This window comes from Astyanax mexicanus, chromosome 19 (assembly GCF_023375975.1).
Source record: "Astyanax mexicanus isolate ESR-SI-001 chromosome 19, AstMex3_surface, whole genome shotgun sequence".
In the NCBI taxonomy this organism is placed as follows: Eukaryota; Metazoa; Chordata; class Actinopteri; order Characiformes; family Acestrorhamphidae; genus Astyanax; species Astyanax mexicanus.
In genome coordinates, this window is record NC_064426.1 from 18,723,348 (window position 1) to 18,749,088 (window position 25,741).

The 25,741-nt window shown below is 42.2% G+C and overlaps 1 protein-coding gene across 1 annotated transcript in view; it reads right to left on the reverse strand.

The window, feature by feature from the left end:
* shank1 (SH3 and multiple ankyrin repeat domains 1) overlaps positions 1–25,741 on the reverse strand; it is a 267,279-nt gene that overhangs the window by 19,446 nt on the left and 222,092 nt on the right. The window contains exons 16-19 of the mRNA XM_049467895.1: positions 13,813–13,895; positions 13,365–13,489; positions 11,081–11,216; positions 3,034–3,114 (exon numbers count right to left, since the gene is read on the reverse strand). Coding sequence (XP_049323852.1) covers positions 3,034–3,114; positions 11,081–11,216; positions 13,365–13,489; positions 13,813–13,895 — 425 coding nt within the window. The remainder of the gene's footprint in view (positions 1–3,033; positions 3,115–11,080; positions 11,217–13,364; positions 13,490–13,812; positions 13,896–25,741) is intronic.

The window sequence follows — 25,741 nt, forward strand, 5'->3', positions numbered from 1 at the left end:
GTCAGTGGTGCCCCTGTGTTTTTTGTTGCCAAGATAGCAATACACCAGAAAACTGAACACACCTTATTTTAAGACCACCATGCCCATCGGCTTTGATATATTCACAAACACCTTTGCTATTTAAACGATGCAGTTAGAAAGCGTGAAAATAGACTATTGGTGGGGTGTAAGACAATAAGCAATAAGCAATAAGCATCACAACGCACCTTGCGCAGAGTGTAATATAAGGGCTCTGTGTGTTACACTAGGCTTTAATGTTGTTATCTAATCGTGCATCACCACAGCCATGTGCTACGCTAACAGTTGTCCTTGTCTCCTGAAAACAGCGTTTGCCTACTGTGAACTGGCAGCTGCTAATTAGGACTGTATTTAGGATCGAGTCCACGCCTCACTCTGCTACAACTGGGGGTAATTATAAAATCCAGCTTGGAAGGTGACGGAGAGCTCAGCTACCCAGTCCAGACACGCTACACACTCAGTATGGTGGACTGCAGACATGCACTTAAGGACAGTGAGGCCTGAGTGTGCACTTGTGTGTTTGAAGAACACATGCTGTGTGTGGGTTGGAGGACAACTCCAGAGGTTTTGTAAGGAAACTGCAATGTAATAATTGACAAAACAAGTGTCTATGGATGGCAGGATGTTTGGACACACCTACAGCTGGAAAACAAATAAAAGACAAATTAAAAATGATTAGTTTCTTTGATTTTACTAAATTATAAACCTCTGGAATATAATCAAGAGGAAGATGGATGATCACATGGTCTGCAGTGTGTGGTGATTGTTTCTTTGATTTTTACCAAATTGAAAACCTCTGGAATGTAATCAAGAGGAAGATCAATGATCACAAGCCACCAAACCAAGCTGAACTGCTTGATTTTTTGCACCAGAAGTGGCATAAAGTTATCCAAAAGCAGTGTGTAAAACTGGTGGAGGAGAACATGCCAAGATGCATGAAAACTGTGATTAAATAACCAGGGTTATTCCACCAAATATTGATTTCTCAACTCTTAAAACTTCATGAATATGAACTTGTTTTCTTTGCATTATTTGATGTCTAAAAGCTCTGCATCTTTTTCTCATTTTCTAAAAACAAATGCTTTAAATGACAGTATTTTTATTTGTAATTTGGGAGAAATGTTGTCCATGGTTAATAGAATAAAACAGCAATGTTCATTTTACTCAAACATTTACCTATACATAGCAAAATCAGAGAAACTGATTCAGAATTCATATCTTAATATTTTTTTCCAGAGCTATACATGTTTGTATGTTTTTCTTAATATTAAAGGTGTCCTGAAAAGAAAAGTTACATTTTAGATATGCATACACCACTATATGCAAACCCCAACCACTATATGCTTCCTCAAAACCAAACTAGAATACATCAGTTGAACTAAACTGGAGCTAAACACACAACAGAAATTGAAGCACTGGTATTTTTTTTTAACCAATAAATACTCTAGAAAGGCAAACCTATGGAAAAGATTTGGGAGCAAGGACATACGCTAACCAGCTACAATCACTTTAGCTTATTACTGTAGCAGCACAAGAAGGGGACAAACGGCACATCAGAGTTGATGGGAAGATAGATGGTGCTAAATACGGTTCAGTCCTGGAAGATAATCCTGCAAAAGACTTGAGACTGGGAAGTAGATTTGCCTTCCAGCAAGACTACAACCATAAATATACAGAGAGAGCTACAGTAAAAAAAGGTTTGGATCAATGAATATTTATGTGTTAGAATATCCCAGTCAAAGTCCTGACCTAAATCTCATTGGTCAACTGAGACATCTAACACAAACTTGCTGGTCACAGACGCTCTCTATCGAACCTGGCTGAACTTGAGCTATTTTACAAAGAAGAATGGGCAAAAATCTAAGTCTCTAGATGCGCAAAGCTGGTAGAGATATACCCCAAAATACTAGCAAAAATTTTGTGGTTGTAAGGTGACAAAATGTGAAAACGTTCAAGGGGTATGAATACTATTGCAAGCCACTGTATACAACAATAGGTGAAACAACTTGCAATAACTTTGGGGGGTTTGTTGCATTTTCTATCTCCTTGTACAAAACCCTGAAGTCCAAACTGTGACATTTGTGTATCATCACATCCTTAATCTTTACTGTTATGAGTAGGTGTGTCCAAACTTGTGATGATACTCTACGTAAAGCATTATAAAGGCTGGAGCTGATCTGATCTGAGGTGTATGTGTATGTGTGTGTGTGTGTTCATCAGTACTGGTGGCACGTCTTGTATTAAAGCTCATTAGATTAGGGAGACGGTTCTGATCTGGGATTTGCCATCGTCCTCCTGCCGCCTCTCCACCCCACACTGAGCATGCTCAGAACCAGTCCAGACCAGCCAGCACACAAGTCTCCCTTTCCAGCAACGCCCACCCCCTGCAGCGTTACTACGGCAACACACACACACCGCGGCCGCTTGGGAAACGTGGGTCTGTGGTGGCCGAGCGACCTGCAGGGGCGGGGCTTCAGTTTAGGCGGGGGCAGGTGGTGGGGGGAGGGGGATTGGGGTAAGTGATGGTGGTAAGAGGGGGGCAGTTACACAGGTGGATGGGAGGGTGTATGGGGGTTGTATTTTTTTTGGGGGGGGGTTACCTGTAGTGGGGGTGCTGATAGTGACAGTGGGGAACCTCTGAAAGAACAGTGAGATAGATTGAGATTCTGAATTGTTTCTTGCTTTTTTTTTGTTTGTTGTTTGTTTAACACCTTTCCCACCCCTCTGTCCTCTTCTTTCTCTTTGTCTCATCCCTCTATCTCAACACCTTACTTCACTTGTCTCTTCTCTTCACCTATATCTTCCCCTCCTTTCTGGTCTTCGTTCCTCGTTAACGCTCTTCTTTCTCCTTGGCTCTCTGTTCTTCTCCGCCCTCACTCTCTCACTCGTTCCCTTTTCCTTTCACAAGCTTTCTCTTGACCAAGCTCATCTATCTTCACTCTGTCTGATTCTCTCTCTCTCTCTACTCTTCTGTATCCCTCTCTTTTTGTTCCCCTTGCATTTCCGAAGTCTTACCCATCTCTTCCAGTTCTGAGGTCATGGACTTGGATCGCAGTGCAATGGCCGGCGTGCTCAGCCTCTTACTCTGCTGTGGGACTGGAGAGAGAGAGAGAGAGAAAGAGGTTCAGTCATGATCAAAGAGATCATCATCACAATTATCATCAGCCTATAAAAACAGCTTGTTTTTGTGGTGCACATTATATACGTATCAGACAATTCAGCCTACAGTTTCTTATTCATGCTGTTTTAATCAGGCGGAAACAGGACAGCCAATCAGATGAATAGTCGCAGGCCCTCTGAAAGCACTGGAAGTTCCACAATATAAGAGACCAGAATTCAGGCCCCAATTTGGAAGGTCGATTATTCCATCCTCGTTCATACACGGCACACGGTACATGCCTCCTGATATACAGTGGTGCTTAAGAATTTTCGGTACCACTTTAAAATAAGACCACCTTTATAAAGGGTTTATAAATGGTTTACAATTTATCAATGGTTATTAGGTTGTAAATGCCTTAAAATCATTACAAATCAGTTCTAACACATACGTAGAAAGAGCAACAATATAGATGGCTGTGGGTTCACTATTTGGCAAACAACAGGTCATTGTTGCCCTTTTTACGCATGTGTTATGACTGATCATTAATGATTTTTAAGGCATTTACAACTTAATTAGTAACTATTAATACACTAATTGTAAACCATTTATAAACCCTTTGTAAAGGTAGTCTTATTTTAAAGTGGTACCGAATTTTCTATATTTCTACATAAATGTTGTAAGGCTATTCATTGGGGTACCCTAATTGTCTTTGCACACCTCCGCTCCTCACCTTGGGCATTGTGTTGAATGTACCATTAATCAAATTTTAATCAAATTAAGTCTGAAGCCTGGCCAAAGGGCAGTTGACACCTCTTGCTTGAAGATATCTACTGAGGTGAAGAATCTTTTAAATGCTGGATCTGAAATGTATCTTGTTAGTATGAATTGTGAATGTCTTCGTGTTTGGCATCATTTTAATGGTCTCAGCAAAGACTTAACAGCTAATGGCAAAATAGCTTGATCCGGGATTCAAACCAGTATTTGGATCATAGTGACAGAGCCGTAGACCTCTACACCCCTCAGAGCCCCAGACAATAAATATTCATTAATATATTAATATTAAATGTAAATGACCTATTTTTGGCAGCAGGTGTACCAGACAATATCTGTAAAAAGTGCTAAATCTCCAGAAAGCCTGCTGCCAGAATGTTTTTTTTTTTTTTTTTTGTGCTTAAGTTCTTTTACAGACATTGTTCTAATTTTGTGGCAAATGAATGTTCCCATGACGATTGCAAAAGGACATTTAGTAGCAGTTATGTTAACTGTTATGAATTTGTGTTGTTTTTAATGTTATAACTCTTTTAAACAATACAAATTCATAATAGTTTTGATGAGGTGGGTAGGAAATTAGAGTTGTTTTAACTAATCAACATAAAAGTGGAAAATTAAAGACAATTTAGGCCTGCACGAGTGCCCTAAAGTTGAGATAAAGTCTTTTGAGGGTGTTTCAGCATGGGTCACTACCATTTTCAAGGATTTAAATTGAGCTTTTTTAATATAATTTTATTTCAAAATTTCCCCATTTTCTCCCCAATTTATCCAACCCTATCACTAGTGATGCCCCAACAGACCAGGAGGGCGAAGACTAACACATGCTTCCTCCGATACATGTGAAGCCAGACTCCGCCTCTTTTCGAGCTGCTGCTGATGCAGCATTGCTCAGTAGCATCACAGCGCGCTTGGAGGAAAGCGCAGCGGCTCGGATCTGGAACATCAGCTCACAGACGCCCTGTGCTGTGGACATCACCCTAGGACTAATGTTGGGAGAGAGCGCTATCTGCCCACCCGGAGGGAAAAGCTGCATGAGCTGGGGTTCAAACCTGCGACCTCCTGCTCATAGTGGCAGTGCTTTAGACCGCTAGACCACTCGGCGCCCCTAAATTTAGCTTTTTAATCTAACTTTCTAGGAATAAGTAGTAATTTTCTGCATTTCATTTTATTTTTTTATTACAGATATGTTTGGCAATACTTAAAAAAACCCTGTACAATGCACTGCACTCCTAAGAACCATTTTCCTATATTTTTACAATATCAGTAAATTAATTAATAGTATTACAGAACCTTAGTCTCAACTGATTATTATTTGACAGACTAGTGTCAAATACTGATTAGTGTCATGTCTGGTGCTGAAAGCACGTCTGTGTCTCCCACATCCAGCTCTATCTGCGATTCTCACAGTAACAACTACAATACCCAGAACGCACCACTCCATGACACAACACACACTCCCGATCACATGTCACGTCACATGACGCCACCAGGAAGCCCCGAGTACTGATTACTCAGAGTATTTAAGGACCATGCTCACGCTCACACCTCGCCGAGTATCTGTTTGGTAAATCCTACAATACAAAGCGTTTCTCTTGCCCTTGCTATTTTCCGTGTATGATCCTGTTTTTGTTTTCTACCGACTTTGATTTTTGCCTGCTCCCTTGTGTTGGATTACCGTGTATGACCTGGACTGTTTATTGTACTTTGGATTTTTGCCTAACCTGTGATACTGCCTTTCCGTGTATGAACTCTGGACTGTCCTCCGTTTATGGTATGGTTTCTCTACACTGTGCATTTTTGGTATTGACCCTGTTTCTGTTGACTACCCCTGTTTACTCTATAACTTTAATAAAAGTTATTTTATTGTATCTGCACCAGTCTCCTTCCTGTCTGGCCCTGACAAGATACTCGGCCGTAATGACAGAGACTGCGGATACAGAGTCTATTAAGTCTGGTTTGGCTAACCAGGGTCGGCTTTTAGGTCAGCACCAGCAAACGCTCGCTGGTGTGACCCAAGCTGTTGATGAGCTAGCACGCCACCAGGTTAACCAACAGCAGCAGCTAGCCGATATTATGAGTCACCTCCGGGGTTTGTCCACCCAGAACCCTAGCCCAGTGGTTAGTCCTGTAGCCAGTCCTAACAAACCCACTACTCCCGTTTTCGCTGTGTGTAAACCAGAGGTCTATGACGGTAACACTGAGAAGTGTAATGGATTTCTGCTCCAGTGCTCCGTGTTTTTTAGCAACTCACCTCCTGCTTCTGATAAAGCTAAAATCGGGTTTATAATTTCTCGGTTGTCTGGCAAGGCTTTGGACTGGGCTACAGCGATTTGGGAGAGCATTTCTGAATCCAGCTACGACACTTTTTTGTCTATTTTTCGCAGCGTTTTTGATCATACACGCTATGGGCAATCTAGTGGAGAGCTTCTGATTTCCTTGAAGCAAGGTAAACTATCTGTGGCAGCCTTTGCTCTGGAGTTCCGTACGTTAGCCGCTAGCAGCGGTTGGAACGACCCTGCTCTCATCTCCATGTTTCGACACGGACTTAACCCCGAGATTCAAAGAGAACTTGCATGCAAGGACGACTCACTCACCCTGGATCAGCTGATCGCTCTGTCTATCCGTCTGGATCAGCTCCTCTCCCGTAAGCCCAAAGCTGTTAGCCACACTCCTGCGGTTCGCCCTGCACTACTCCAGTCCGGGAATCCAGTTCCGGAATTTGCGCCTGCACCCAGCCCTGAGCCCATGGACATCACACGATCCAGACTATCCGTCGCTGAGAGGCAGCGTCGCATACGCCTTCACCTGTGCCTCTATTGTGGTGGTCCAGATCATCTAAGGGCTAACTGTGAACTCCGGCCCAATTCTGCTCAAGCGTCTGCTCTGGGACAGCGCGTGGAGAGTACTCCACGCGCTAACGTGGTATGTACCCCTGTTTCTAAACTTAAAGAAAAATGTTTCGTGTTGCCTGTTATTATTACCACTCCAACGGATGTTTTTTGTGTCTCAGCGCTTGTAGATTCTGGGTCGGAGGGGAACTTTATCAGCCTGGATTTGGTGGAGGAGCACGCCATACCCACGAAAGTTCTCCCCAAGTCGATCTCCATCCATGCCATCGATGGAGAGACTGTACGCTCCAAACCTGTGACCCTGCAGACTCTTCCTCTCACCCTTCAAGCCAGCGCTTTACATGTGGAACAGCTCTCTCTCTATGTGCTCCCACGCACAGAACATCCACTGGTTTTGGGAGCGCCATGGCTAAAGACACACGACCCCGTCATTTCATGGAGCCTGGGAGACATCACTGCCTGGTCTCCTTTCTGTCGTGAGAACTGTTTATCTTTAATTTCACTCTCTTTGCAATCTACTTCTGTCGAAAGCCCTAATTCTGTAGATACCCCTGATATTCCCTCCGAGTACTATGATTTTTCTGATGTGTTTAGTAAAGCTAAAGCTACTGAGTTACCTCCGCATCGCCCCTATGATTGCTCTATTGATTTAATAGAGGGTTCTGTACTGCCCAAAGCTCGTGTGTACCCATTGTCTCGTGATGAGGAGAAGGCTATGGAAGAGTATGTTAGTGAAGCTCTTGCGCAGGGTTTCATTCGCCCATCCAAATCCCCAGTTGGTTCAGGTTTCTTCTTCGTGAAGAAGAAGGATGGGGGTTTGAGACCCTGCATAGATTACAGAGGCTTAAACGACATTACTAAAAAGTTCGCTTACCCGCTCCCGTTAATCCCAGCAGCTCTCGAACAGTTACGTAATGCCGTGTACTTCACCAAACTCGATCTCCGTAGCGCTTATAATCTCATTCGCATCAGGGAAGGTGACGAATGGAAAACGGCGTTTTCCACCACCAACGGCCACTATGAATACCTGGTCATGAGCTACGGTCTCGCTAACGCCCCAGCTATATTCCAGTCGTTTATGAATGACATATTTCGCGATCTCATTAATCACTCTGTTGTCCTTTTTATAGACGATATCCTTATCTATTCACCAGATCTCCCCACACACATTCAGCATGTCCGCCAAGTTCTCCAACGCCTGAGAGAACATAGTCTGTTTGCCAAAGCCGAGAAATGTGAGTTCCACACTCAAAGGGTCACATTTCTCGGCTACGTTATCAGTTCCTCCGGTGTCCTTATGGACGATGAGAAAGTAACTGCCGTTACTAATTGGCCAGTGCCCCAGACCATTAAAGAACTCCAGCGATTCCTTGGCTTCGCTAATTTTTATAGGCGGTTCATCCGTAACTTTAGCTCCATTGCTGCGCCCCTGACTGCTCTCACTAAGGGGGCTGCTAAAATCCTGAAGTGGTCAACCGAAGCAGATCGCGCTTTCAGTGAGCTGAAAGCTGCGTTCACTTCAGCCCCTGTACTTAGGCACCCTAATCCCGAGTTTCCCTTCGTAGTGGAAGTGGACGCTTCCGAATCGGGTGTTGGCGCGGTTCTCTCTCAGCGTAGTGGGTCGCCACCCAAATTGTTTCCTGTAGCCTTCTTCTCACGCAAGCTTTCCCCTGCGGAGTGTAACTATGGGATAGGGGATAGGGAACTTCTTGCTGTGAAATTAGCTCTAGAAGAATGGCGTCACTGGCTGGAGGGGTCCGTTCATCCGTTCACTGTGTATACTGATCACAAGAATTTGGAATACCTCCGCACGGCTAAACGACTTAATCCGAGACAAGCACGTTGGTCTCTTTTTTTCTCTAGATTTAACTTCTCGATCTCGTTCCGTCCGGGAAACCGTAATACTAAAGCTGATGCGCTGTCCAGGGTTTACAGCACTGTGGACAGCGCATCCCAGCCCCAGGAGGCTGAACGCATTCTTCCTCCCTCTGTTCAGATCGCAACCATTCAATGGGAGTTAGACGATCAGATTCGCCAAAGTAACGCTAATCAGCCCAATTCTGAGGACTGTCCTCAGGGTAAAACGTTCGTACCCGTTCAGTTTCGAGACAGGCTCATCACCTGGGCTCATTCCGCTTTAACCTCTGGTCATCCTGGTGTCACACGCACGTTACAATTACTCTCTGCCCGTTACTGGTGGGATTCTATGCGTGCTGATGTTCACTCTTTCGTTACCTCCTGCTCTGTCTGTGCGCAATGTAAAACGCCTAAAACCCTTCCAGCCGGTAAGCTACTACCTCTCCCTGTACCTGAGAGACCTTGGTCGCATATAGCGGTTGATTTTGTTACTGATCTGCCTGTATCTGAGGGTTATACTACAGTTCTCACTATTGTTGATCGTTTCTCTAGAGGGGTTAAATTTATTCCATTCCCAGCTCTGCCTACTGCCTTCCAAACTGCTCAAGCTATTTATATGCATGTATTTAGACACTTTGGTATCCCCGAAGATATTTTGTCTGACCGTGGTCCTCAATTTACTTCTCGTGTGTGGAAGGCATTTTTTGAACATCTCGGTGTACATGTCAGTCTCACTTCTGGGTTCCACCCTACATGTAACGGTCAATGTGAGAGGGTTAATCAGGAACTCGGGAAATTCCTCCGCACATACTGCTTCAAACATCCCACTGATTGGTCACAATACCTCGTCTGGGCTGAAATAGCACAAAACTCCCTAGTTAACACTACCTCTGGCCTCACCCCCTTTCAGTGTGTTCTGGGTTTTCAGCCTCCTCTAGCTCCTTGGACAGCGGTGTCCACTGATGTGCCGGCTGTGGATGAATGGATGAAGCGCAGTGAGCAGGTGTGGGAAGACACGCATCGTAAAGTCTCTGAGGTACTGCGCGTGTACAAGGAGCGTGCTGACAAGCACCGTGGTGACAACCCAGACTACCAACCAGGAGATCGGGTGTGGCTCTCTACCCGGGACTTTAGGTTTGAGGGTAGTTGTAGAAAGCTCCTGCCTAAGTTTATTGGTCCTCTTAAGATTTTGTCACGTATTAATGAAGTTACGTACAAGGTGGAGTTACCCCCTCAGTATCGTGTTAATAATTCTTTCCATGTATCTCTCCTCAAGCCTATGGTCCCGGGTCCGCTCGCTGACGCTGCACCGGCTGATGTTCCACCCGCGGCTGTGGAGGGGGAGGGGTCGTCCACGTATTCTGTCCGGGAGGTGCTGGATTCACGCAGACGTGGGGGTGTACTCCAATACCTTATCGATTGGGAGGGGTATGGTCCGGAGGAGCGTTGTTGGGTGGCTGCCAAAGACGTGCTGGACCCTGCCTTGCTCGTGGAGTTTCATGCTCGTTTTCCTGGTAAGCCTGCTCCTAGGCCCCGTGGACGTCCCAAGCGTCCTCCGACCTCCTCTGCTCCAACTCGTCGGGTTTCTCGCTCTGGTGAGCCCCGTCTGTCTGGCACCTCCGCTCCGACACCTGCACCTCCCGCCGGTACTCCCTGTCCGCCGGGTGGTCGTCGCCGGGGTCGGCCCCGTTCTGCCTCCGCTTCGGGCCCTCAGGGGGAGGGTACTGTCATGTCTGGTGCTGAAAGCACGTCTGTGTCTCCCACATCCAGCTCTATCTGCGATTCTCACAGTAACAACTACAATACCCAGAACGCACCACTCCATGACACAACACACACTCCCGATCACATGTCACGTCACATGACGCCACCAGGAAGCCCCGAGTACTGATTACTCAGAGTATTTAAGGACCATGCTCACGCTCACACCTCGCCGAGTATCTGTTTGGTAAATCCTACAATACAAAGCGTTTCTCTTGCCCTTGCTATTTTCCGTGTATGATCCTGTTTTTGTTTTCTACCGACTTTGATTTTTGCCTGCTCCCTTGTGTTGGATTACCGTGTATGACCTGGACTGTTTATTGTACTTTGGATTTTTGCCTAACCTGTGATACTGCCTTTCCGTGTATGAACTCTGGACTGTCCTCCGTTTATGGTATGGTTTCTCTACACTGTGCATTTTTGGTATTGACCCTGTTTCTGTTGACTACCCCTGTTTACTCTATAACTTTAATAAAAGTTATTTTATTGTATCTGCACCAGTCTCCTTCCTGTCTGGCCCTGACAATTAGTTAAGACACTATTAAACAATTTAACAATATTTATTGTTCTTTTTATGTTCTTTTTCACAATCACATCATATATATTTTAATAAAAATGGTTCTTTATTCAACTAAAATGTTATTTTATGGCATCACTCAAAAACTCATTTGTAGCATCTTTTTGTATTTGAATGTGTGTATCGTCGTTCTTCTTATTTCCTTACTTTTCTTTCTCGACCCCTCCTCCATGTCGGGATTCCGGGTCACCATGACTACCTTGACCATGAGACTGTTGCCACCTTGCCGGATCATGTTGACCACCTGTCTGTGCCCGACCTTCACCACATTCTGACCGTTCACCTGAGGAGAGAGAGAACAGGTGCGCCCATTACCTGCATGCAGTGATACTGGAGGTGAGAAATGAATCTGAGTGTGTGGCAGTAGGGAGCCAGGAGCTCATGCACAGTGATGCACTTTTTTATCTAGTAGATAAATGTGTAGTATGTGAAGTGAAGTATGAAGACATCCTGTCTATTGGTCAGTTAGAGGTTTACAATTCCACTTGTTGCACTGCCATTATTAATAGTGTTTTGATTGTACTGGTAGTGTTTTTTCATTGTGTCTACTAAAATGTGTGAAGTATTTTGAGTGATGGGATTTGTATCTGTGTTAAATGCAGCTTGGGTGTGTTTAAACTTGCATTTTTATGTGGCTTGATATTCAAAGTCCTGATATTCAAGATGCAAGATGAAGTGACCAGGTCTAACGTATCACAGTACAGGGGTTGGACAATAAAACACCTAGTTTTAGACCACAATAATGTATTGTCCCGACGGACAGTTCTGGTGGAAACAGGAGAGTTGAGGTGCACATTGAATTCTGCCGTGATTGGGGCAGCCGTGGTTTTATGTTTTTTGGATACAATCCGGGTTAGCACCCAAACATCCCTTTCAGACAGCTTCCTCTTGCATCCACAGTTAATCCTGTTGGATGTGGTTGGTCCTTCTTGGTGGTATGCTGACATTACCCTGGATACCGTGGCTCTTGATACATCACAAAGACTTGCTGTCTTGGTCACAGATGCACCAGCAAGACGTGCACCAACAATTTGTCCTCTTTTGAACTCTGGTTTGTCACCCATAATGTTGTGTGCATTGCAATATTTTGAGCCAAACTGTGCTCTTACCCTGCTAATTGAACCTTCACACTCTGCTCTTACTGGTGCAATAATGTGCAATTAATGAAGATTGGCCACCAGGCTGCTCCAATTTAGCCATGAAACCTCCCACACTAAAATGACAGGTGTTTTAGTTTCATTGTCCAACCCCTGTACTTTGATTATGACCAGAGTGACTTGCAAAATCCTATATATTGGTCATTTCATTGTAGTTACTGAACATTTTACTGTTGTTATTGGTGAAAGAGAAATTACCTGGACTAAAATGTGGTTGTTGCTGGATTTCTGTATCTGAATTAGAGGGGAATATGCCTTTTTTTTACATTATTTGGAGCTGTTCTTGTATATGTACAACATACAACTAGATATTTTCTTTGTTTTCTTTTTACAGAAAATGTTGTGCATGTTTCTGCACCTGTGTAGCACATGCAGAAGGAATGACATGACACACTAAGTGCTTTTACATGCAGTCCATAATCCAATTATGATCATATTTTGTAGTTGTGCTAATTATTCAAGTATTATTATATTTCATCCTCTCCTGATAAGGTATATAGTATGTTCACATTGTGGCTCAAAATGTTAAAACAAGCTGCAAATAAGCATTAAGTTTGGGCATGTTCTCCTCAACCAGTCTTACACACTGCTTTTGGATAACTTTACGTCACTCCTGGTGCAAAAATGCAAGCAGTTCAGCTTGGTTTGATGGCTTGTGATCATATATTTTCCTCTTGATTATAATCCAGAGGTTTTCAATTTGATGAAATCAAAGAAACTCATCATTTTTAAGTGGTCTCTTATTTTTTTCCAGAGCTGTATAAATTCACTCTCACTGTGAGTAGTCTGGAAAATTACTCTAAATTGCACTTTTTACACACAAGCTCACCCTGACATTACCTGGACTTTTTTTTACTATACAGGCTAGCAGGATAAAGTCTATGTAATGTTTGTATGTACAACTGTTATGAACATATACATTCACGTGCAAAGCTCCTCCATGTCATGTTTAGACATTTTCTGGATTACTGGGAAAAAAGGGGTGGAAGGTGATTCAATGTGCTGATTAAAACCTGGAAATATTTTTTTTTTATGTCATGCAAAAACTTGTATGTTCATTTTGTTTTTGCCATTTACTTTTTATCTTACTATGGATCTGCAAATTGTTCTTTACATTGCCTAAAAAAATTCAAGCTAATAGATCACACAGGTCCTCCAAATTCAAATTGTACCAGGGAATAAATGAGTCAAATTGAATGAAACATTTCACTTTTAATGATTCAAACGAATCTTTTAGAAGAACTACAAAAATGCCCAACAGGAAATGCACACACCTCAATCAGGAAGTCACCCATTCTTAGTCCAGCTCTCCAGGCCACGCCTCCCTCGTCGACAGACTCAAGGTACTGCAGTGCTGGAAAGGCTGGGGTGGGTGTGAACTCTTCTATAGGGGTCTGGGCTGTAACACACACACACACACACACACACACAGACAAAGTAGACTGTAGAATTGCTTGGGTAATATGGTGTAGACTGTCTCTGAATCTCTCTGAAATGGAGAAGAAATGATGAGTAGATGATAGAGAGAGATGATGTCACCCAGCCTCTATTACGACAGAGGAATGATAGATAGATTGTTTGGCAATGCGTCAATATGTGACCCTGCATCTGTTAGTTAGAGGTGGGGAAAGAGAGAATGAAAGAGAGAGAGAGAGAAAGAGAGAGAGAGAGAGAGAGAGAGAGAGAGAGAGAGAGATGGGTGGCGAGCATGCGCCTTCTTACCCTTGGCCCCTCTCAGCACAAAGCCAAAACCCTCGCTGTCTTTTTTCTGCAGGAGCACTGTTTTCTCCTTGATTATGTAGTCACTGCGAGAGAGAGAGAGAGAGAAAGAGAGAGAGAGAGAGAGAGAGAGAGGGAGAGAGAAAGAGAGAGAGAGAAGGCAGGTTAGTAAAAGAGAAATACAGAGTGGGGTTGGAGGTGTGAGCAGCAGTGCTGGGTACAGAATACAGAAAGGGGCAGGGGAGGGAAGGGAGAGATAGGAAGTCTACAGAGGAGACTCTGGAGCCATAGATAGTGACACTGCTTACTTCAATCCTAGGGAGGGGGATGACGTGACGCGGTGGTCATACACCAAGGAAAAGTGGGCAAAATTTGGCAGGAGCATGTATATCATCACTGCTGAACATCTACACCATAAAACGTACCATATTTTTCGCACTATAAGGCACATTTAAAACCCTTTAATTTTCCCAAAAATCATCACTACGCCTTGTGTATGAATTTCACCAGTAAGGTTGTAAGGAGAAGTAAAGCCACTCCGCCGAAGTACAGAGTTATACAGGAGTTTCAGTTTAGTTCTCCAGCACCGAGGCTAGAGCACCATTAGCATTAGCTGCTAACCGCACTAGCTTTTTCATCATTCAGAGGTGAGTATATTGGGCTATAGCCTGCACATTTAACGTGTTAAAACAAGCTACACAGAACGAACCGCTAGCTAATATCGCCTTGACTTAACAAAACACTCAGGATTCCTCAGTGTAGCACTGTCAGGTAGCATTAGCCACTAATGCTAATGCTTCAGCCTTGTGAAGTTAAGCTTACTGTAAATAAATGGAAGCACTTTACTCACCCAAATAAACAGTTCTCAGGAGAGAAATCTGTGTAGATTAACATCCAGCACTCGTTTGACTTTAAAAGAAAGTCTTTTTTAATTACAATTTTGTTTACTTAAATTAGTTAAGTTTTCCTTCTAACTCAGCAGGTCTCACTGCTGGATGGCGAGACCTGTAAAGCTAAGCTAAATTAAGTAAAAAACAAAACTGCAATTCTTAAAATATATATATATATATTTTAAAGACAAACAAGCGCTGGATGTTGATCTACACAGACTTCTCTCCTCAAAATTGTTTATTTGGGTGTGTAAAGCGCTTCCGTTTCCACTAAGGCTAACTGTTAAGGCTAATGACGCCTGACAGCGCTACAATGAGGAACCCTGAGTGTACCGGTAAGCCAGGATGATATTAGCTAGTGGTTTTAACGTAGCACATAGCATGTTTTAACATGGTAAACATGCAGGCTACAGTCCGATAATACTCACTTCTGAACGGCAAAAGAGCTAGCGCTGTGGTTAGCAGCTAATGCTAATAGTGCTTCAGTCTTGAATCTCTGTGCTGGAGAACTAAACTGAAACTCCTGTATAACTCTGTACTTCAGCAGAGTGGCTTTAATTCTTTTTACAACCTGACAGGTAAAATTCATACATAAGGCATACATAAGGTGCACTAATGATTTTTAGGAAAATTAAAGGATTTTAAATGCGAATTATAGTGTGAAGTTGGACACTCTCTCATTATAAACATGCACTGCTCTGGTCGCTTAAAGACAAAAATGTGAAGGGCTGAACTCTGTTAAAATCTCTGTACACACACACACAAGCTGAGCTCTAAATTAAAGTAAGTAAAACTCTGTGCTGATCATGAAGTAATATGACAGTTATCTTGTTCAGAAACATAATCTACACATTAATGAACTACATGGAGAAACGTATGAAATTAACAGCGTACACCGGCTCATAACGTTGTCAGATTATGTGGTTTCATATCAAATGTCGAGTTGAGTCTAAAATTGTCTATTTAGAAACAGTAAGAAACGTTTTCACTTAAAAAGAAAGCCTAGCCAATTAATGAAATTACATATACAGAAAGGTTTCCAATATAAATATTGTAAATTAGTGCATTCTTCAACTGCTAATGACCAAAAAATGCAGTTCACTGTTTAAATATCCTGCTAAGAACTTCCTGGAATTATTGGAGCTTCCAATGGATCATGTGACCACCAAGCATTTTTGGATAGACACAGCCTGCCTGTTTATCACTGAAAACACAAGCTGAAAAAGGCTAGCCTATTGAAAGCAAGCTAAGAAAACGAACCACTAGTACATGTCTTAAACTAAAAGACCGGCTGCCTCTTTCTCTGTACATTTCAGATCTCGGCTTTCCAGCGATTGAGTGAAGTAAAACATCAAACAATTACTTTTTTTTTATGTCTAAAAGGTGAATGTGGGGGTGGAGCTAATGACAAAACTGACATTTTTTCTTAGACATCTCTCTCTACAAATCTAATTATCAATGAAACTGCATAACTTTTTTTATCTTTTATTATTCAAATTGTTAAACAAATAACTTCAGTTCCATGTTGGATCTTCTATTATTCCATTAATTTCTGATGTGGTATAGTTTCAATATTGGTATAATGATATTAAGCAGGAATTGTAAAGTCCTAATTTTGGCATTGTGACAACACTACTACAGCTAGTCTTTACTGTATCCCTGTCAGCACTGTCCCTGGATTTTATCTTTAAACACACTGTAGTATCTAGTCAAGTGAATTGTATTGATGATCTGTTTCCAATGGCTCCTGTCGAGGGGTGGATATACAGTATTAGGCAGCAAGTGAACAGTCAGTCCGTTTTTGAGGTTTATGTGTTGAAGCAGAAAAACTGGCAACCATTACAGTCTGAGACCCATTGATCAGAACCAACTGTGATGACTGGGTTACTGAATGGTCACAACATCTCCAAAACCTCAGAAAGGTCTTATAGAATCGAGACTTCTCAAATCTTCCGTCTCCCGGAAGTTGCGGGAGACTAGCGCACATCAATAACCGCTCCCTGATGCCCACAAGATAAAATCTTCCAGAATCTGGAATGAGTGGCCGAGGAAGGAACACAAAATGACACCGAATTTTTTTTCCCCAATTGCGTGTGTGAAAGCAAGGAAACAGAGAGGGTTCTGATTGGCCTGTTCTCTGTAAAGCAGGGGTCGGCAACCTTTCAGACATGGCGTGCCAACTTTAACATTTCTAGTCAATGAGTGTGCCACTATCAACAATAATAAATAATAAAAAACACACACAAACTAAGGGAATATGTTCTACAAATTTGGATTTTTTTACATAGAAAATGTGCTTTAAAAATAAAATTATTATTATTATTATTACTATATATTTTTTTTTGTGTAATCAGAATAACAGTGAGTCCAGCTCTGAATTAACGTGGCTTTATAGATAAGCGTAACTTGCACTGAATGAATGCCTTGCCTACCAGCGAGTGTGATCCCTGTCCTTGCTTTTCTTGGCTGAGCTTTCTTATCTGGGGGTTGTAGTTTGTCACTTTTAATCGTAAATATGACTCGAAATTGTCCGTCGTCAAACAGCTGCGGATAGGGCTGAGCACACTTTTCATGTGCGAAAATACCTGCTCACACAGGTAGGTTGAGCCGAACACTGACACAAGGCCAATGCAATGCTCTTGAGACAGCCGAACTTTTCTGGTGCAGATGTCTAGCGTGCCCACAGTGGCGAGCTCTTCAGCTGCATCTTCACGTCCTGTCCATCCATCCAGTTGATCAGAGCTGCGATACACAAAACCATAGTCTTCCATCCAGGAGGGCTGAAATGCCCTAGCTTTGTTTTTTTAAGCCGGAGGCTCTTGTAACGCTATTAGGTGGGCTAACTGACTTTGATTAGGCTAAATTTAAATATGGGTCTGTGGGAAAATGGGCGGGAGCTGAGTGCAGAGCGTTGAGAAGCGAATTCGATTGGAGGATTGTGCTGTCAGTCTGATTTTTTTTTTTGCTGATGCTGGTCCAACGTGTCGCGTGCCAGTGATTATGCCTTGGCGTGCCAGCAGTGGCACGCGTGCCATAGGTTGCCGACCCCTGCTGTAAAGAGTCTGTGATTCAGCCAATCAGTTTTTGGTGTGGGTGGGCAGTGTTTTTTCCCCCTCTTGAACAGGATGCATTCAAGAGCATCATGGCTCCCATGAAAACTAATTTTACCTCTGAATTCTCTAAAGTATATCCATGTCTTGTAATAGTAAAAAAACAATAAAATTTTGCCTCGCTGTACAGTTTGTAACAGTAATTTTAGCATTGCCCACGGAGGAATAAATTATTGAGATTAAAAGGCATGTTGAGGTGAGTTGGGCAGGGGATTGGGGGGTCCAAGATAAGGTCTAGGGTTATCACCCTGAAATTAATTTTTGCAACTCGGGATGTCTGGGGATGTTCCTGCTATGCAGTGGTCAGTATCTACCAAAAGTGCTTCAGGGAAGGACAACCAGTGAATCAGTGACATCTGTGACAGATTCATGGGCATTTTTAATGCCTATTAAACTACTATAGTGTAACCCTGTCAGCGGTCCACAGTACACAAGCAGTCCTACCATTTGACATCCAGCTACAACAGCAATTCACTGCAGCTGTAGCTGCACCCGTACCACTGTAACCAGTTGTTAGGCCCAGAGCCTTGTGAAAGGTCCCCCAGCTTGATTCGGAACACTGCCTCCTTCTACCCTGCCTTCATTTGCAATGCTGGGACTTGCGTCGTCCTCTTGTCTGCCGCTCAGAGACGGAGTGTCTTCTCAGAGCAAAAGGCACTGCACAACACAGGCTACTGCAATCTCTCCATGCTCGCTCGATCAGCACATCCTCCTCCTAAACGGCTGAAAGAGGGAGGATCAGAGGAGATGCACAAACACGAAGGTCAAGGAGCGCCCCCAGCCATCCGCTCGCCATACTCCAGGATGAAGGCTCGGGCCAACGCGAGCAATACGAAACTGTCAGCTTGACACTGAAGCGCATGAACTCAATCAGTCTCAATCAGGGCACAGAGACATTGTGAGAGAAGAAACCGGCGGGAAAATGGAGAAGAAAGAGGCAAACGGGCAGGAAAGAACAAGGTAAACTTTGGGAAGAGTTGAAGGACGAAGGGAGAGCAAAGCAAGAACCAGAAAACGATCCTCCCATCCCATGCCTAGCAAGATGGCGCCTTGTCGCTTCTGATTATTTGGCTTGTTTCATTGTCAAATATGGCAAAACAGTACTTTTTTCTATTTCTGCACTGCTATTAACTGTAACTGTTACGTGTAACACCTTGTGAGTTCAATCAACTCATTTTGAGTGTATATGAGGATACAGGGGGTACGGAAAGTATTCGAACCCCTTTCAATTGTTGTTTCATTGCAGCCATTTGCTAAAATAAAAAAATATAAGACCTCACAGCACCCAGAGATTGGAGAAACTATCACTGCAGCTTTCCACAAGTCGGGGCTTTATGGCGGAGGGGCCCGACGGAAACCTCTCCTCAGTTCAAGACTAAGAAACATAAGATTCTCTGGTCTAACGAAGAGCAGATTTTACTTTTTGGCGTTAATTCTTAGTGTTATGTGTGGAGAAAACCAGGCACTGTTCATCAACTGCCCAATACAATCCCAACAGTGAAACATGGTGGTGGCAGCATCACGCTATGGGGGAGTTTTTTTTAGCTGCAGGCACAGGACGACTTGTTGCAATTGAAGGAAAGAGGAATGCGGCCAAGTACAAAGATATTCTGGAAGAAAACCTCTTCTACAGTGCTCTGGACCTCAGACTGGAGCGAAGGGTCACCTTCCAACAAGACAATGACCCTAAGAATACAGCTAAAATAAAAAAAGGGGTGGCTTCGGAACAACTCTGTGAACGTTCTTGGCTGGCCCAGGCAGAGCGCTGACCTAAACCCAATTGAGCACCTCTGGAGAGACCTAAAAAATGTCTATCCACCAACGTTCACAATTGACAAAACTGGAGAGGATCTGCAAGGGTATTTGTTGCTTTATTCCCAAAAAGACTCATGGCTGTACTAACTCAAAAGGGTGCTTTTACTCAATATTAAGCAAAGGGTCTAAATACTTATGACCATGTGACATTTAAAAATAATAATTCTGTCAAGATGGCTACTTTTCGTACCCACTGTATGTGTGACCATAAAATAGCCTCTAAAGCAGAGTTAAAGTAACACTCTTCTGGGAGTTAATCTTTTTAAATGTTCATCTTTCCCATTGGCTCCCAGCACCATTAATAAGCATAAAGGTTGGATTCCTTACCCAATACACACCATCAGTGTGTAGTCTTGCTGACCAGGGCTAGCCTCTCTTGGGCATTCAGTAAATACTGACACAGGGGCACATGGACACAATCAGTCTCAGTCAGGGCACAGAGACATGGTGAAAGAAGGAACGGGTTGGGAAAAATGGTGAAGAAAAAGGCAAACAGGTAGGAAACAATGTGAGTAAAAAGGGCAAAAGTTGCAGGAGGACAAAGAAAGAGCAAGACAGGGCAAAGAAGGGCAAAAACGACCAGGAAAACCACCCTTCTGTCCCACACCCTGCAAAATGGCGCCTCGTCGCTTCTGAGATCTTCCTCCAGAAGCTTCACTTTCTATATGTGATGTTTGTATGTGCGATGGGCACAGTAAGTAAGATGTTGGCGGTTGCCTAAGCAACGGCCAGAACTAGAAATAAGAAATAGCCAAGCTAATATGTAGACATGCCCAGTGAGGAGAGGAGCTATGGCGTGAGAGCCTGGCAACCATATTGTACAGAATTAGTCATCTAGAACCAACGCTTCCATCCTTCCATCTGACGGGCATCTGCGAGTCCTTAATCGGGGGTCTGAATTCGAGTTGCTGGACGGAGAAAAACCGAAAAGAAGTTAACAAGTGTGTGAAACCCTGCTTGCACATCCAGCACCATCTCTATATTTAGATATGGGAGTGTTTGATGACAGCGGCATAAAAATGTGTGTGGTGTGGCACGAGGCCTGTGTGTGTTAAACAGAGAGATGAACTACACCAGTTCTCTGTGTAACAACTCAACAGTTTACAGTTAATACTGTTTTACTGTATTGACTTCAAATTGCTAAGACCATTAATATGATTTACATTGCATTTATATTTGATTCACTTCTGCCATTCTGATTATTTGGCTTGTTTCAGTGTCAACTAATGTCAAAATCTTTATTTTACTATTTATATTTTTGCACTGCTATCAAAAGCATGCTTAGTTCTATGTAAATTCAACAACTCATTTTGAGTATATAGGTGTGTATGTGTGAACATAAAATTAAACACAGAATTAATGTAGCACTCATCTGGAAGTTGATTTTTTTAGAAAATGAAATCTAAACATCACACAAAATGTACATCATTTCTACTGCCTCTAGGGATGCAATGATTGGTCGATATAATCGACAATTTTGATTATTTAAATTTGTTAACTACAAACTACAAATTTCATTCTTAATTTGTAAGGGTACTGCAGTACACAAATAAGAGTGCAATGGGAGATGGGCAATGGGCTCACTCACACAGATTATGTCACACGGCATATTTACCCATTAAATATTAGAATTTTCCACATTTATACATTATCTGGATATTTAAATGGCTGGTTTTTCAGCTGTTTCTATGCTTTTTTTTAGAGATAAAGGACATGGCAGAACTAGTTATTGACTTACCGACTAATCAAAAAAAAAAAAATATCACATTGGTCAACTAGCAAAATAATTATTAGTTGCAGCTCTAATTGCCTCCCAGCACCATTTATAAACACAAAGGTTGTGTAGTCTTGCTGATCAGTGCTACCCTCCCTTGTGTATTCAGTTAATACTTAATAAAAGTTAGTAACATGATTACCATTAGACACATCTTCGTCTACGTCATACTGTTAGCATGTGTTTTTAGTTCTTATTACAGTAGAAAAATGTCCCTCCTTCCCTTTTGCCTTTTGCATTCACATGATGTAAATGCAGCGCAGACAGCCTGTCCAAAGCTTTGCACCTCATTTCACCCAGTTTTGCGCAGATATTTCCAGTTACAGCCGGAATCACTATTTTAATCCCAGAAAAAACTTTAATATGTACCTTTTTAAAGGCAATTTAAATGCTTGATTATTGTTGTTTTGCTGTTTTCCTTGGGTTTTGAGTGCTTAGCTGACTCTAAAGTGCTGATTCAGCTCTCGGTCGATCTTGATCTCTGTCGTAAGACAGCATGCGGGAAGAGGCGGGGCTGGTGCTGTCACGGATCCTGCATTGTTTAATATTGCGATATATATTGCCAAAAAAAAAACTATGCAATGTCAGATTATTCCAATATCGTGCAGCCCTATCCAGCAGACAGCCACTGCAATGCAGTTCTTAGCCAGAATTAAGTCACACTTTGCAGCAAAGAAAACGGTAACTTGCTCCTACAGTCTACAACACTATGGCCAGGGAGTCAACGACCATTACATAAAAACATAACTGTAAACCCAAGGGAAAGTAGCCCTGCTTGTAAGCAAGGACTGGGGGACATCATGAAATAACAAATTATGCCAGGAGCCAATAGGAACGATGTACTTTCTATGTAATGTACCAAGAAATGTTAGGTAGGCATTACCTTATATACTGTTTCTCAGCTGTTCAATGCAAGTACAGGGGTTGGACAATGAAACTGAAACACCTGGTTTTAGACCACAATAATTTATTTTCCCGACGGACAGTTCTGGTGGAAACATAGTTGAGTTGAGGTGCACATTGAATTCTGCCGTGATTTGGGCAGCTGTGGTTTTATGTTTTTTTGATACAAAACAGCTTTCAGACAGCTTCCTCTTGCGTCCACAGTTAATCCTGTTGTATGTGGTTCGCCCTTCTTGGTGGTACACTGACATTACCCTGGATACCGTGGCTCTTGATACATCACAAAGACTTGCTGTCTTGGTCACAGATGCTCCAGCAAGACGTGCACCAACAATTTGTCCTCTTTTGAACTCTGGTATGTCACCCATAATGTTGTAAAACTGTGCTCTTACCCTGCTAACAGAACCTTCACACTCTGCTCTTACTGGTGCAATGTGCAATTAATGAAGATTGGCCACCAGGCTGCTCCAATTTAGCCATGAAACCTCCCACACTAAAATGACAGGTGTTTCAGTTTCATTGTCCAACCCCTGTAACTTTTACGCTTAATATGTGGGGGAGTTTAAATCCTGGGAAAGTTGAAACAAAGTTCTACACAGCCAAAGATGACCACTGAAATTCTGATTACCCCTGAAACTGTAGACTTTCATAGAAAATACATTAAAAAATCTATCATCCAGATCATCCAACTCATCTAGACCACATATGTAAGCTCACTTTTCAGTTTTCACTCGAAACTACACTGCTGTCATAATTCAAATTAACATCCATTAAAATCCACAGAACCCTGTGGGACTTGGTGAACTCCATGCCTCAATGGGACTGAGCTGTTTGTCTGGCAAAATGATGCTCATTTAACATATTGCACATATCCCCTCATATACTGTGAACACCCCTCAAGATATTCTGAAGATGTCATGATCTGGTTCATGACAACACTTGTTTTCAATATTAGGACTCATGTGGAGTTAATTCAATTAATCAATTAATACTATATTACATTATTTTACACTCTTAAATGAGCATTCAGCATAAAATAAGAGCAGAAGGTTTCCCTGTCCACCCCTCACCAGACACCATGCTCACTCAGGTTGCCAAGCTGAGGACACTGAACCTATACGAATGAGTGCAAGACGAGTTCAATAACTTCTACCAAACAGGTATCGAGCATTATATAGACTTTTTTTTTTTATGAAAGGCAGATAAATAAACAGTTAAATTTCCTAGCTAGGTGCTAGGAATGGCCATAAGTAAGGTTTACCGTTACTCGTTTTCGACATAAGAATTTTCTCAACATATGTATCACATTTGTAGATAAATTAAGTCAATATAGAGTATAAATTTCGGTTTCTGACATAGGGTTTTATTTTCGGGCATACTTCTCACTGCCGAGGAAGTGATCAGATACAACACCTCTATTCTATTATTTTCTCTATTGTGACTGACTGCTGTTCACGTTAGCAAGTATAGCATGACTTGATATCTCGGTTGCACACAGACCACTACTATAAATGCTTAACACTTAAACCTAAATAATTATTTTAATTAAATTATTTACACTTAAAATGTGTGTAACTAGTAAGTATTTTGTGATGGCATAGCTACTTAGTAACTTTATGGTTACTTGAATTTAAAAGTAAATAAAACCCTATCAGGATAGGATTAGTTTCTCAGGGGGACGTCTGTGAAAAAAATTATCACACTTTTACTCAGTGATAAAACTCTTATATCCGGACTGCAATTAAAAAAACAGAAGGACTAGTGAGTTTTTTGGCTTTCTTGATCATGTGACATCCACTCGCTGTAGTGTTTACGTAGATCTCCGTGGAAATGCACACCCAAAGTGTACAAATGGTTATTGGCAGTGGACGAATAGCTATTTTATTAAATGCAAGGTAACAAAACTCAGAGATGTCGATCCAGACAGGACTAAAATTACCTAATGACCATGGAGTTCAGCGAAAAGCATAATTCTGCCTAATTCTGCCTGGTAATTTTCAATGAGGACCCCCCCCCCCCACACACACACACATCCCACCTACCTAACACACACACACACACAAACACACACACCTTCGACATAACAGTTTTGCCAAAACTCACTTTATTGGAAGCTTCTCTCCACCTTTAACACTTGTTCTGTAAGTGTGCCCAAAATATACATCTGTTACACTTTTGAAGCAAATGGCAAAACAACAATGAATGTACGAAGTGTTTTGTTTATAAGGGATTTTATCAGAATTGCTATTTATCTTAAAGGCATTAATAACATTGTAACATTAGTGTTTTATTAATTATTTTGTAAGTTTTATATCCCAGTCAAGAACATTTAATAGTAGCATAATTAGCCAAAAAAACTGACTTTTACTTACAGGTTTCTGTTCTTGCCCCTCCTGATCTCTCTTTTCTCCTCTTTAACATTTTTGTGATATCTCTCTCTCTCTCTCTCTCTCGCTAACTACTTTACTGGGGAGAGAACTAAGGTAAGCAGAGAGCTAGCCAACCTTAACGGTGAGCTAGCTAACATTAGCAGTGAGAGGACTAAGTTAAGCGGAGAGCTAGCTAACATTAGCGGCGAGCTAGCTAACATTAGCAGGGATAAAACTAAGTTAAGTGGAGAGCTAGCTAACATTTGAAATTATGACCATTTTTTTTTTTACAGATTTTCACTAGGCCACTCCAAAACCCAATTTTTTTAACCTATTCAGAGGTGAACTTCTTTGTGTGCTTTGGATCATTGTCTTGTTGCAGAACCCAAGTACACCCGAGCTTGAGGTGACAAACAGATGGCTGGACATTCTCCTTCAGGATTGTCTGGTAAACAGCAGAAATTCTGCTTTCTTCTATTACAGCAAGTTGTCCAGCAAAGCAGCCCCAGTCCATAAAACTACCACCACCATGTTTTACATTTAATATGACTAGTTTTACGCCAGATGTAAAAGGACACAAACCTTTCAAAAAGTTCCACTTTTGTCTTAAGAGCACAATGAATTTGCCCAAAGTTCTGGGGATCATCAATATGTTTTTTGGGAAATGTGAAATTAGCCTTTTTGTGTTCTTTTTGGTCAGCAGTGTTTTTTTTCTTTTGCTTTTGAACTCTCCCATAGAGACCATTTTCGACTCTAGTCTCTACCTCCATCCATCACAATGAATTTGCTCCTTATCAAAGTGATTCAGATTCTTACGCTTGTCCATTTGTCCTGATTTAACACATCCATCACTTCATCACTGCTGCTAGAACCAGTTCATCAATGTTCTTCACTTCACTTGTCAGTGTTGCTAAAGTTATGGCTAATCAATATAGGAAACATATAGGACATTATGAAGGACATATAAGGCAGGTACGATAAACACCAAAATAAATAAAATCTAAATCCTATAATTTGCTCCTAATTCCCAACAATAAGCAGTGATGCCCTCAGTTCTCGCTCTCTGTGATT